At 43.1% G+C, this 15,661-nt stretch overlaps 1 protein-coding gene across 1 annotated transcript in view; it reads right to left on the bottom strand.

Moving 5' to 3' along the window:
- ITGA11 (integrin subunit alpha 11) overlaps positions 1–14,744 on the bottom strand; it is a 144,897-nt gene extending 130,153 nt beyond the window's left edge. The window contains exons 1-2 of the mRNA XM_063448735.1: positions 14,584–14,744; positions 491–602 (exon numbers count right to left, since the gene is read on the bottom strand). Coding sequence (XP_063304805.1) covers positions 491–602; positions 14,584–14,650 — 179 coding nt within the window. The 5' untranslated portion in view covers positions 14,651–14,744. The remainder of the gene's footprint in view (positions 1–490; positions 603–14,583) is intronic.
- Positions 14,745–15,661: the final 917 nt, after the last annotated feature.

Raw genomic sequence — 15,661 nt, 5'->3', positions numbered from 1 at the left:
ATATTTGGGGTATATCTACTAAATAGTGATTTTTATATATTTTGTATTGAGGCAGTGGAATGTCCCTTTAAGTTGGGAGAGTTAGTGTCAGGAGCACTTTACAAATGTCCCATACCATGACTATAACATGGCCAGGTGGGATTATTATGTGCACCAGACAGGCAACATTTAGTTGTAGTGCTGTGTGTCACACATGACAATGTCTTATCTCTGTATCCTACCTATCATACATAGCCCAAGCACCAGAACTGGAATGATTAATAAGACCTGAACAGGAGGCCATTGCTTGCCAGGTCTACATCACAATGACTCCAGGTAATGTACGCAACTATCTCCAGGAAATGTACGCATCTCCAGGAAATGTACTAACTTGTTTTAACATGAATACCCTAATAATGCAAAAACCAGGGCTTTGAGATGGAGGCAGAGCCTCCAAAAACAAACTGTGCCCTTTATTTAGGAAGATACTGTGAAATTGTACAAAACATACCATTTCTTGTCTGCAATCTGATGCTGCTGTACAGTGTATCCAAAATACGATTCCTTGGACCCATGGATAATCTTTGGTCTCTTATCATCAATGTTGAATGTGTCACTGACACCTGCAGATTAGAAAAAGAATAGTGTGAGAGAAAGGACTGTGACCTATGCACACTCACAAACATGGGTTAGTCACTAATGTGAGAATTGTCGTGAATTCTAAGTGAACTCCTAAGTTAAGGCCAGAGTAGCCAAACTGAAAGCATAGCTTACTTGAAGAATTATTCCAGTTCCGCTATTTTGGCCTTAAGGGGATAATACAAGCTTTGTATTCCTGTCTCTATAGCGCCCTCTGCCTCCCCCCTCCATTGCAATCCTCCCAAATCCTCCCTCCCCCTCCCCGGGTGAATAAGAGGTAAAAAATTCTTTATTTACTTACCTTACTTCAACGCCGATGTCCCTTGCTGCTGGGTCGCGGCTCCTTCTCCACAAAGTCCCGCACAATCAATGCTTTCCTATGGGGGGGAAATCCCCCAGAGCGTGAGGACTTCTAGCGTCAGTTATCAAGGTCCGTTTGGATCCAGGAAGCGCCTCCGGTGGCCACTGGAGGCAGACTTAGTGCTGCAATGTAAACTGCAATGTTTTACATTGCAGCATAAAGTATAATAGGGGCACTGCACCCAGAGCACTTCAATGAGCTGAATGGGCCTGGGTGCCTATAGTGTCTCTTTACATTTGAAATTCTCTTTAAATTCCTGACAATTGTCACTTTAGTGAGGAATCCTGAAATACTTAACTCTTTTAGTGACAAAGAAGCAATGGTGTGATTGCTAAAGAATGCATCACTCCCTGTCTGGTTCTCACAGGGTTAATCTAAATCTGGCCGCACACTATGTATTTTACTTTTCCAGCTCAGAATGAAAACCTCACCACCGCATGCTGAAAATACCAAGAGGAACTTCCAAGGTTTTCTACCTCAGGATTGTAAGCACCTCATACTAAAACTACTTAATTTAGCAAAACCCAGCTTGTTACAAGACATTCTTTGATGACAGAAGGGAAACATTGCCATGAGCTCATTTAGAAGGTCACATGTTCAATTAACATTGATATGATTAACACAATACAATTTACACTTTCTATAAATAGGATACAGATGCAGAATGTGTGGTTTATTTACTAAACCAAACTTGTTTAACTCCCATTATGCTTTGCCAAATCTCAGGTGGCTAAACATCATGTAAGCTGTACTTTTCATTATCTGGAGAAATGCCTGTCAAAAAACCCTGCTTCCTCAACTGTCAATTGTGGCTGACTGACAACAAAACTGTACAACTTGGGACAAATAAATCCTGCAGAGTTTATTCATTAAAGGATAACTATAGTGTCAGGAAAACAAAGCGGTTTTCCTGACACTATAGTGCTCTGAGGGTGCCCCCACCCTCAGGGTCCCCCTCCCGTGGCGCCGAAGGGGTTAAAACCCCTTTAGCAGCTTACCTTATTCCAGCGCCAGGCTCCGCGCGCGCATTCAAGCTGTCAATAGGAAAGCATTTCTATGGGCACTCCTCGCGATGGATGCGAAATTCGGATGCGCCTCTAACGGCTGTCAGGAAGACAGTCACTAGAGGTTGTCTTAACTCCTAATGTAAACATAGTAGTTTCTCTGAAACTGCTATGTTTACATGTGAAGGGTTAAAACCTGAGGGACATTGCACCCATACCACTTCATTGAGCTGAAGTGGTCTGGGTGACTATAGTGTCCCTTTAACCCCTTAAGGACACGTGACATGTCATGATTCCCTTTTATTCCAGAAGTTTGGTCCTTAATGGGTTAAAGGGACATTGTAGGCACCCAGACCACTTCAGCTAATTGAAGTGGTCTGAGTGCTGTGACCTTTTTGCACTTAGTGCTGCAATGTTTACATTGCAGCTCTAAGTCTGCCCCCAGTGGCTGTCTGCCAGACTGCCACTAGAGGGCTTCCGGAATCCTCACGGACCTCGAGCATCAGGTTTTCACCATAGGAAAGCATTGAATAATGATTTCCTATGGGGAGGTCCATTGTGGCACACGCACATTAGGTCTCCCTCGCCCGGCTGACGTCGGTGGGGGAGGAGCGTGGGCAGAGACTGACACAGCACGCCAAATTATTCTGAATTTATACCTCCCAAGTTACCCTGTTCAGAATCCAAATCCTTCTGCCTCTCATTTCAATTGTAATGTCCTCATTTTCTATCAACGCCATGTTGTTTGTATGTCTGAGTGTAACAGCAATAATACTCACAGTAATGTGTGTTTAAAGTACAATAAATGTGTGTAGAAGTCTGTGTTGATGAGATGCATACATTTTTATTAGTAAGTCACCTACAATTTCTCAGAACAGCTCTGCCCTTGCCCCTACCCCTTTCTCCCCAAAATAAAGTTTTGCCATATGCAGTGGCGTACACATGACCCATGGGGCCCCGGTGCGAAAATTGATCCGTGGGCCCCCCCCCCTCGCGCTTACTCTGCGCGGGCCGGGCAGCAACACATGGCGGCGGGCACCTGGTCGCAGGGCTGCGATCGTGGTATGTACGCCAGTGCATGCAGATGCACACACACTTAAAGGACCACTACAGACACCCAGATCACATCAGCTCAATGAAGTGGTCTGGGTGTCAGGTCCCTCTAGTTTTAACCCTGCAGCTGAAAGCATAGCAGTTTCAGAGAAACTGTTATGTTTCACTGAGGGTTAATCCAGCATCTAGTGGCTGTCTCACTGACAGCCGCTAGAGGCACTTCCGCCATTTTAAGACACTGAACGTCCATAGGAAAGCATTGAGTAATGCTTTCCTATGGGCGGTTTGAATGCGTGCGCGGCTCTTGCCGTGCATGCGCATTCGGAGCTGAGAGGCGGAGGGATCCCCAGCGCCATGGGAGTCCGGCGCTGGAGAAAGGTAAGTGCTGAAGACACACACACACACTCTCACGAACAAATGCAGACACACACATTTACTGACAGAGACACACTCAGCGGCAGACATACATACACACTCACTTACAAAATATACACTCTCACTGACAAACACACACTCACTAACAGACAAACAGACTTACTAACACACACACACAAACACACTCAGTAACAGACACACACAGTAACACACTCACTGACACTCACTAGCAGACACACACACTCTAACACAAACACCAACACTCACACTAACACACACACACACTCACTCACACTAACACTCACACACACTCACTCACACACACACTCACACACACACTAACACTCACTCACACACAATAACACTCACTCACACACGCACACACACACTAACACTCACTCACACACACTAACACTCACTCACACACACTAACACTCACTCACACACACACTCACTAACACTCACACACACTAACACTCACTCACACACACACTAACACTCACACACACTAACACTCACACACACTAACACTCACACACGCTAACACACACACTAACACTCACACTAACTCACACACACTAACACTCACACACACTCACTCACACACACTAACACTCACACTAACTCACACACACACTCACACACACTAACACTCACACTAACTCACACACACACTCACACACACTAACACTCACACACACTAACACTCACACTAACTCACACACACTAACACTCACACACACACTAACACTCACTCACACACTAACACTCACACTCACTCACACACACTAACACTCACACACACACACACTAACACACACACACACACTAACACTCACACTAACTCACACACACTAACACTCACACACACACTCACACACACTAACACTCACACACACTTACACATGTTTTTTTTTTTTAATTTAATCCCCCCAGCCTCCCTACCTTTTGGAGTGCTGAGGGGATTCCCTGGGGTCCAGTGGTGCTGCTGGGCTCCTGGGGGGCGGTCACCCGGCGGGCAGTCAGGCTGGCCGGTGCGCGAGGGAGCACTCTCCCCTGAGTGCTTCTTCTTCAGCTCCCTCGCGCGCCGCGTAGGGATGCCGGCGCCGGAAGATGACGTCATCTTCCGGCTCCAGTATCAGTGCGGTGCGCGAGGGAGCTGAAGAGGAAGCACTCAGGGGAGAGTGCTCCCTCGCGCACCGGCCAGCCTGACTGCCCGCCGGGTGTAAGCAGGGCCAGCCTCGGGGGGCCCGGAGGTGGCCGGCTTCAGGGCCCCCCAGGAGAAGAGGCTGGCCCAGAGCGTACATACAGGGTCGCAGGGGCGGCCGGGCCCCCTGGTGGGCCGGGCCCGGTCGCAGCCGCGACCCCTGCGACCCTGGTATGTACGCCACTGGCCATATGTCCATTTCAAATGTTTGGAGGTAAGTGAATTGGAAACAGAATAGCAACTCTTAGGCCAAATTAGCCAAGCTCTGATAATAGAGTAGTTGCAGAATTTTCACATTTCAGAATACTTTTTCCAATCCCTACCAACAGATCAATATATTTAGAAAATAAGCTTGGTGAGCACGGCCCTATATGTCCTATATGTCTAAGTTGTCTTCTTGTTACTACTTGTTTGTTAGACCACCTATTGTACAGTGCTGCAGAATATGTTGGCTCTATAAATAACAGCAATAGGCATTCCATTAGTAGTAGTAGGCATGTTTCAGTCTTATTCTCTTCGAAAATGTTTGGGAACAATATCTACAAATGAGCAAGACCTCTCCATGTGAGATTAGAGGTTCTCTTTTTAACATAAGATTGCTAAAGCATTTAAGGAATAGCTAAAAACCAAGAAACCCAAAAAAGAGGAAGGCTGTTCACGGCCAGCGTAGGGCATATCCATGATAGTGATGTAATTAGTGACACTAGATGGTAAGTCGTCTTGGAACGCATGAGATCCAGAGTGACAAACTGTTCAATGAGGCTGCCAAGTGTGGCTTGTTATTTATTTATTTATAAAATATTTTACCAGGATGGATACATTGAGATTTCTCTAATTTTCAAGTATGTCCTGGGTCCACAAACCATTGCATTGATACAATAGGGTACAATAAAATACAAAAACAATATTAATACACAATGTATTCAAAATGTAACATAACACATACGAAATATATAATCAACCATGACATGTGCATTCTGTTTTGTAGAGAGGGATCTCTTAAAGGACTTTAGGCTTGGGGAAGATTTGAAAGTTTGCGGGAGGTCGTTCCATAATTGCGGTGCTCTGTAGGAAAAGGAGGATCGAGCCGCTTTCTTTTTGTATTGAGGTAGACTAAATAAAGTGCTGGTACTGGATCGGAGGTTATAGGAGGTGGGAACAGCCGGGGAGAGCATTCTGCTCAGGTATGGTGGGAGCTTCCCAGAAAAGCTCTTAAACACAAGGCTGGAAAGATGAAGGGTGCGCCTGGATTCCAGCGACAGCCAGTTTAGTTCTTTTAGAATGGCACAATGGTGGGTCCTGTAATTACATTGTAGCACAAATCGGCAGAACGAGTTATACAATGTATTTCCAGTGTCCATTCATTGAAATATAAACAGCAGCATTAAACCAATACCTTTACACTGGGGGGAATGGGGGCTATTCACTACACAATCAATTGTGGCAACTAACGTATGACTTTGGAATGTTAGTCGAAGTTTTAAAATAGGCTATTTGGGTCTATATTTTCAACCCAATATATAGCTTTTAGATTCCACTAAACAATCATTTAACCCTCTTAATCCCTGACTAGTAGAAATTCCTGAATGCCCTTTTCCTTCAAGAAACACAGAGATAAGAAGTTCAGGGTAGTGTGTAATATATTTGTTGTTGGCAAAAAAAAATGGTTACTCATAGAAACCCGTCCTGAAAAAACCTCTAGACACAAAGTGCGGAACCCACAGGAATGTCGTAAAAAAGAGTCTAAAAGGGAGGTAAAGCCAGAATTCAGGCTCCCGTTAAACAGGCTATAGCACAGCAGGAGCAGAGGGCTCACAGCGTGCTAACCATGTTTCTGTTTTGGACAAGAAGGTTATTGTAAAGGGGAGGATAATGTTTTTCTGTCTGTTATTACAAGAAAGGAAGAGGTTAAATACCAGCTGGACAGCAACATGTTGGCCAGCATAGAGTAGGAGAGTCCTGTCTTAAAGTAGAAAGAGGTGGTTATGTATTGCTATATAGCAAGTAGAAGAACTAAAAGTAACTTTGGGAGGCCCAGACTTCCTTTCATGTGGGTGCGATGACTTTATTGTCGTTGTAATGATAGTCTATCTCTACAAACATTGTGCTGTCTTGCACTTTGTAATTGAATGGACAACCTAGTTAGTGGCTGTGCGTGTTATTGCAACAGTTCTGGATCTATTTTGTGCACAAGTCTCATCACTCTTGATTCACGGAATTGAAATCCTATACAGAACTCGCTGATCCATAAGGAGAGATTGTTCAAACATTTTTGTCAACGTGTAATATGTCCACATGTTTTATGTTATATGAAGCCAAGAGCTTTGCTGCAGCTTCCTATCCCTGAACTGCAGTGGGATAGTTAGAGAAATGTGAGTGAAAATATCTCCGATGGCCAATCCAAGGCTGTTTATTGACAGAGGAAAAGTACCTGGGGACATGGGCTTCAGTCAGCGACACCTATATGAGCCAATGATGCCCTCCCATTTTAGAATTTCTAAGGATTAGGAACCATTCCAAGTAATAGGGTGGATCCTATGATCAAATTGCTATTATTATTATTATTAACCCTCCGAATCCTTATAAGGATCTGTTTCATTTGTTTCAATAACTTAGTATTATAAACGCACAACATCACAATATATGTGTTTATTGAAAGTTTCATTAACCCCTGAACTGCCACATGGGATGTTTTAAGTTAAAGGGAAACTAATCACTTTTTATTACTATTTCAAGTAAACAAACTTAGATACATTATCTGTGTATATTATTTTGCAATGCATGCATATTAGTAAATACCATATTTTAGTGCACCTCTATGGAGGCAGCCATCTTTAAATCCTTTTTTGTTAGAAGCACCTTTTATCCAACAAAAACCATGCAGGGAATCTTGGCATTGTTAGTATACTAACTTAGTATATATACGGCTATAACAAGGTCATCCACGTTATGGAAATGCAACAGAGGTAAGTGCAAATATCTCAGCTTTTTAATTCACCCCATATATGTCCCACTAGCATTTACTGGGGTGAGGGAACAAGGGATTGTCATATTGTAACAATATCAGAAGTGGTATTGTGCACCAAGCCTGGCTGTCACATTTACATTTCGCCATTTAACTCCTTAAGGACACATGACATGTGTGACATGTCATGATTCCCTTTTATTCCAGAGGTTTGGTCCTTAAGGGGTTAAAGGAATATTATAGTGTTAGGAATACAAATGTATTGCTAACACTATAGTGCCCTGGTGGCCCTATACCGCCTCCTTGACTAGGATCATCGAGTCTGATGATCTCAGCGAATCCAATGCTGTGGGAGGCTTGTGCGCATGTACATAAAAAAAATGACAAGCTGCACCAATCAGATGATCTCTCTGAGACTTCTCATTAAAGTAGCAGAATTTTACTCTATTTGTCTGAGTGACAGCCACTAGACGCATTTAAACCCTGCAATGAAAACACTGCCGTTCTGCAGAATAGCAATGTTTTCACTTGCAGGGTTGAACCAGCGGTGGAGGTGATGTGGTCTAGGTGCCTATAGTGTCCATTTTTTTTTTTTTTTTTTTTTTTTTTTTTAAATTCTTTATTTTGGTAGTGCGCATAGATATTACAGATAGGCATGAGGTGCCCCGAAAGCAATCCCCAAGCATTTTCCACGCTAAACAAGCGGGACCAGTGATTAACAGGCACAATTTTTTTTTTATGTTATAGTCAGCCTAAGGTCAGTTTACACAATAGATTTATATGGTAATAAGGCTTAGTCATAGTTTACACTAGTTGTACAGATGTCGCATGCTAGGATTTTAGTAGCTGTACAGACATGTTAGGGCCTAGGCATTGTAAATGATGGTCATGCTAGATATTTGTTAGTCGCTTTCAGGCAATAAACGGTCGCTTTAATTCTATGGTCAGTCGCTTTAGTGCTCTCATCAGTCACAGAAATAATAGCATTCGTCGCGTTAACTGTTGTCACTTTAAACATTTGTCGCTTTGTCTTCATACATTTTAATAGTATCAACAGTCTCTGTAATACTGTCGTTATTATCACCCATGCCAGCCCGGGCTATCCGCTGTGTCCCCACGGGGGGCCGCCAATTTGATGGTCTTGAGACCGTACTCGGGAGGGGAGTCCCACTGCCAACCGGTGCCAGTTCAGCTCGTTTAACTGCTGTTCAGCTCTGCTGTTCTGTGGGTTGCACGCTGGTGTCACAGGGGCTGCAGCTGCTTTATGGCGTGGATGGGCCTTTGGAGGTCTGGGTCAGCCGTGATGGGAGGCTCAGTGTAGTTTTCGTGCGGTCGCTGGGCGGCAGGTTGGACGAAGGGTGAGTGATAGGTCCAGTTTCTTGCAGGGGCACCCTGCATGGCACCCTGCCCGGTCCTTGCAGCCTGCTGTTATCAGGTCGCAGGATAATTCTGTCCCCCCTGTGTGGCTGATGTCGGTATGGACGGTTGTTGGGGTAGATGGTAGGGATTTTAATCCCTTGCGTGGCAGTGTCTGGGGGCTTCAGCCGCGGTATCAGTCACTTGCACAGGGAGGGTGCTGATCCTCTTCCTCTCTCTTGTGCACATGGCGGCCGCCATTTTAGGTGCAGCGGTTTCGTCCACTGTGGCTCGAGCAGGCTGTTAGGGTGAGGACCGGGATCACCCCCCCGGTCCATAGGGGGGGGGAAACGGGGCCGGATCCGCTCGGGTGCACGCTCTGGGCTGGATGCTGGAGTGCAGGATAGTGGGGCAGCGGCCGTCCGCCCCACTCACCGCCGGAGAAGGCCTCTGCTTGAGACACCCAAAGCCTCTCCGCCAGGGGACTGAAGCCCGGAGAGCCAGCCTCTCCCTGGTTTCAGCAGTCTTTCTGCGTCGGGCGCCGTGGCTGTCGGTCAGTTGGTCCAGAAAAATACGGGTTTTGGGTTCACCATTAGGTTTTTGGTGCAGGAGCTCCACTTGCCTGCGACCGTCCAGCTCGGCGGTCCGGCCCCGCCCCCGGGATGACCCCATTTTAAATAGAATCTTACCCCCTGTACCAAAAATTACCTTGATAAGTTTGCCTTTGGTCTTTTGTAAACTTTTATGTAATGGTTTATCCACCATGATAATATCATCTTGGTCCACAAATGATACAAATCTGAGCATTTTACAAGACGTAATAATGCAGGGCCCAGAGACTTTTTCATACTTTGTATCATCATAGTACTTCTGAGATGACTTTGGATCACAGCAGCATTCATAATACAGTCCAATCAGAGAGTCAATCACTATCGTAGTCAATCCAAAATATGACAAGTAGGAACCAATGAATATGATCAACTGAATCCACCTGAATTGACCTCCTTGCAAAAACTATAATATAAACTATAAGGTTTCTCAGCTTCATCAATGTGAAAATATTTGTAGAAAGTGGGAGAAGGCTGCATCAGTTGTATCTCTTCTGCTTTTGTGGCGTTTCTGGGGACCCCTGAACACGGTATAACCGCTGGGGCCGCACGTTCAGGGGTCCATCGGGTGACCCATGCGCTAAGGCCACCCGATGGCAATGTATTTCCAGGGGGCCCGCGTGTCCATTTAAATTCATGGTCAATGCTTGGGAGATAACTATAGCCAATATTGGCAAACATTACAATCCGGTTCTAACTGATCAATAAAGTTTTTTTTTTTAAACTTGTATCATACGGCAATTATCAAAGCCATCACAATCCACATTTCTCAAACATTCTTATGCTGGTAACACCACCAAAGTGAGTAAACATCATTTTTTTTTTTTTTTTTTTTAAACTGGATCACATTTTAACACTCAGTCCTACCAACACTTCTAAATATTGTAACAAAAAACTTTTATCTAATAATTCACATGTTGTTATAAAACAAACTTCTAATATCGCCTTAGATTGTAAAACAAATTCCTTAATTAATTAATTGCGCCACACAAACAATACCTATAATACTTCCTTATGTACCATCCAACCACCTGTAACTCCTCTTATTGTTAGTCTTTAATTAGTCTACATAGGCATATACCCCTTACTGGCTGTGTCTCCACCCAGGGTGGCTCATGAAACCAATAATCCCTTCTATGGTGTCATTTCCCCACTACATGTAGATTATTTTATTGTGTCACATGACCATAACTATAACTACTTCAATGATGCCATATGGTTTTTAGAGAGAAATTATATAAAGCCCCATGACAACCTGCCAGCTAGACATTGTGACCCCAACCAATAATCCTTCCCATTGTACCATGCAACTGCTATCAACAATTCCCATCATGTCCTATTATTCCTACCGATAGCTGTTATTGTGCCACTTACTGGATGTCTCTCCTTAACTTTTCCTAGTGTAAGATATAGCCTCCTCTCCTGATTCTTTCTACTTCCTATTGCCCTGCGTGACATCTCTTCCCTCCAGTTATAGCATGTCATATACTTGATTTAATTACACATTTTGCTGTAAGTAATCCGTTTAGGAAATGTCTCCCAGTGCGTTATGTGGCACACAGTTATTTTGATTCCTACTCCATGTTTAACATTAATAGGTCTCTAGCTATATATTAAATCCGCAGCGTCATCCAGTTCTCTTTAACTCCATCAGGGTTATTTACTAAATTGAGAATTCAAAGTGAGTTTAAAATTTTAGACCAAAGCAGCCGAACTGGAAACATAGTGGACTTAGAGAATGTTTTAATTCACTTTGAGTTCTCACTTGGCATTGGCATTGGCATTGCTACCCCCTAACTCCTCCTGCTATGGGGTCTAGCTTATTTCTCATCTTTTCCATTCTAAGCCCTTTTTAGAATCCCCTCTCTCCTCCTCTGCCTCATTGTTTCATTTTCTGACATATTTGTGATCCCCGGTGTCTCTCATAGACCTGTCCTCCTCTGCCTCCCTTTGGTCCTGAGCTCCCCAAATTCTGCAGGATCTGAGGAAGATGCCAGACTCGGCACCCATGCCCCACTCTGTCCCCCACTCCTGCCTTTCATCTCTCCAGACCATGCTCCTCACATTTCTGCTTTGCTTTGGGATTTTTGGCTGATGAAGATTTTGTTTCCAGTTGCTGCCAGATGTTGAGCTCTCAGGGAGAGTCCAGCATTAGGAAGAAGGGGAGGAATTCCTCTCATTAAAGGGACAATACGTGAGATCCACATACCAATCATTGCTCATCTTCATCATCATCAATTCTACTAATCCATTCACTACCTCACTAGACTCCTACACCATTAACAATAAGATGGAATTGGTGTATTGATACTTTAGTCACAGCTCATCAATGTCTGGGTAAAAGCAAAATAAATCTACCTTTTTATGCTGCTTCTCATCCTATATTTGTGTCAATCTTACATCTTACCTGTATAACTAGCTGTGTGTCATTCTTACCTGTATAACTAGCTGTGTGTCATTCTTACATGTATAACTAGCTGTGTGCCAATATTACATCCTACCTGTATAACTAGCTGTGCTTCAATCTTACCTGTATAACTAGCTGTGTGTCATTCTTACCTGTATAACTAGCTGTGTGTCATTCTTACCTGTATAACTAGCTGTGTGTCATTCTTACATGTATAACTAGCTGTGTGCCAATATTACATCCTACCTGTATAACTAGCTGTGCTTCAATCTTACCTGTATAACTAGCTGTGTGTCATTCTTACCTGTATAACTAGCTGTGTGTCATTCTTACCTGTATAACTAGCTGTGTGTCATTCTTACATCCTACCTGTATAACTAGCTGTGTGTCATTCTTACATGTATAACTAGCTGTGTGCCAATATTACATCCTACCTGTATAACTAGCTGTGCTTCAATCTTACCTGTATAACTAGCTGTGTGTCATTCTTACCTGTATAACTAGCTGTGTGTCATTCTTACATCCTACCTGTATAACTAGCTGTGTGTCAGTCTTACATCCTACCTGTATAACTAGCTGTGTATCAATATTACATATTGCCTGTATAACTAGCTGTGTCAATATCACATCCTACCTGTATAATTAGCTGTGTGTCAATCGTACCTGTATAACTAGCTGTGCGTCAATATTACATCCTACCTATATAACTAGCTGTGGGTCAATCTTACCTGTATAACTAGCTGTGTATCAATATTACATCTTGCCTGTATAACTAGATGTGTCAATATTACATCCTACCTGTATAATTAGCTGTGTGTCAATCCTACCTGTATAACAAGCTGTGTGATAATCTTACATAGTACTAGTACATAACTAGCTGTGTGTCATTCTTACCTGTATAACATGCTGTGTGATAATCCTACATCGTACCTGTATAACTAGCTGTGTTTCATTCTTACCTATATAACTAGCTGTGTGTCAATATTACCTGTATAACTAGCTGTGTCATTCTTACATTTTACCTGTATAACTAGCTCTGTGATAATCTTACACCCTACCTGTATAACTAGCTGTGTGTCATTCTTGCCTGTATAACTAGCTGTGCGATAACCTTAGATCGTACCTGTATAACTAGCTGTGTGTCAGTCTTACTGGTATAACTAGCTGTAACCTTACATTTTACCTGTATAACTAGCTGTGTGATAATCTTACACCCTACCTGTATAACTAGCTATGAGTTAATATTATATCCTACCAGTTTAACTAACTGGGTGTCAATCTTACCTGTATAACTACCTGTGTACGAATCTAACCTTTATAACTAGCTGTGTGTCAGTCTTACATCTTGCCTGCCTAACTAGCTGTGCATCAATGTTACCTGTATACCTAATTGTTTGACAATCTAAGATGTATAACTAGGTGTGTATCAGTATTACATCTTACCTGTATAACTAGCTGTGTGTCAGTCAATGCTACCTGTATACCTAGCTGTTTGTCAATCTAACCTGTATAACTAGCTGTGTATCAGTATTACATCAGACCAGCATAACTAGTCGTGTGTCAATCTTACCTGTATAACTGGCTGATCACTATATATAGGGTGAGGTAGAGGCAAAAAAATGCCTACAAAATTCAAAATATAAACAAAGAAAAAATTAGACCTGTGCTGCAGATACTCCACACTGAAGTTCCACCAGTGTATATACAACCAAAAAACAAACAGGAGTCCTGCGCATCCAGTATAGGTGTGCACACCCAGGTGCTATCACAATTTAATGGAGGACAAAGTTAAAGCAGCAAACGTTCCGAGCAGCAGCCCTTTCTCAATGCTAATGTCCATGTCCAATATCTCACCCTGTAGACAGCCTGCCATCACATCTATCAAACAACCCACCTTTCCTGGTGTGTAATAATCTACATTTATCTTTACCTGCATACCTATATAGCTGTATATTCATATTCTACCTGATTCAGATTTAACCATATGTATTTTTACTGAATACTTTTATTTTTTTTTATAGATGCTTAATGTAATAAAAGGTAAAACAGCAGAAAATTTAGCAATTTAATTCCAAACAACTTCAAAAAAGAAAACAATTTGTAGTCCCTCCCGAGCACTCAGGTAAAATCTATAATTGTATAATTTATTTGTCAGGTGCAAAAAACTCTGCCACACAGATACAGTGAGTAAAAGGAAGTGCATTTCGTTTGACGAACAGATACACTTTGATACTATAGGGTCTGAGAGTTCAGGCTACAATCTTAGAATCGAAAGAGGTCCCATTCACATACAAACCTTGCTGGCAAAACCAGATACATATAACCAGGATTTACCAGTCTATGCAAAAGTTCCAAATACTGAGCTCTCCTTACTGGTCAGAGAATACAATGATCCCCAAAATTCACAGCAATCCTACGAGAAGCAGCTGAATGTACCCCCATGACATAGAAAAGTATTAACATAGTGTATACAGAAATTAACCCTTTCTGTGCCCTTTACTGTATTAACTCTGCTACTAATGCTATCCTTACTGCACTAGTTCTGTGACATTGTATGAGAGAAGGGTTAAGCAGAGCTATAGATGATGTGTTTGCACATCCAGTCTAATATGGGAAGCATCCAACTCACCTGGTAGGAGGCACACAGCCCAGGCAGTGAGGAGCCCTCTCAGTACATCCATGCTCCCAGCACCCATTATCTGTGGCAGACTCTGTGCCAGACTGGTAGCCGGGGATTCTGCCACCTTCCCACTTCAGTCTCCGTTATTCCTTGGCTCCCAAACTGCAGAGTTTCATATCAGACGGAGGAAGTGGGAGGACCAGACTCTGGGAGGAGGTGTAAGTGGTACAGAGGACAGAACTACAGCATGAAGAGTGGATGTCAAAAGGACATTAATCACAAAGTCATCAATATCAAATACATTCCCCCAGCAGGGCCCCTAATTACACTCTAAGGCCACTTCAGCCACTACAAACACAACCTAGAGATATTTGCATGAAGCAATATTCTGAGTCACCATGATGCACAAAGATTCGAGTTTACAATTTATCATCTCCAAACAAAAATACCAAACTGCTTTTTCTAAATATAATATAATGTGCTACAGTATGAGAAATCACCGTAGGAACCAATGTAACTGTCCCTGAACTGAAAGACAAATGTAAGCATTGCTGTTTCTGAGAAATGGCAACACTAACATTTGTCATTGAGGGCGGACCACCTTGTACCCTGACTGGGTACCTTCGCCAAACACGCTTCCTAGCTATCGCTGGGACACCATCAGCACTTCAGCTTGGCCGGTGTCTCGCCGTTGCTTCCCACCCTGGACAGGGGTCCTAGGTCCAGCTTCCAGTATTCAAAGCTCTCCTTGCAGGTAGGTATCGTCCCCTCTGCCTATTCCACTGCAGCCTTTCTTCCAGGCAGGTATCGTCCCCTCTGCCTATTCCGCTGCAGCTCTACTTACAGTGATTATAGTTATTGCCTTTACAAAGGCAACTGTGGCTCTCATTCCCAAGTCTTTTGATTTATCCCAGGGCTAAAGTGATCCTGCATCCAGCAAACAGGTCACTAGGATCCCTACAAATCCACACAGAACACAAGTTCCAAAAGGAACTGACATACAAAACTTTATTTTTCTTGGGACTAGCCCATATGATTATTATAACAGGTTTGGCATTGACAACCGCTGTGAATGCTCCTAATACAG

Source organism: Pelobates fuscus, chromosome 3 (assembly GCF_036172605.1).
Source record: "Pelobates fuscus isolate aPelFus1 chromosome 3, aPelFus1.pri, whole genome shotgun sequence".
NCBI classification, from domain to species: domain Eukaryota; kingdom Metazoa; phylum Chordata; class Amphibia; order Anura; family Pelobatidae; genus Pelobates; species Pelobates fuscus.
This window is presented reverse-complemented; position numbering and strand designations above follow the sequence as displayed.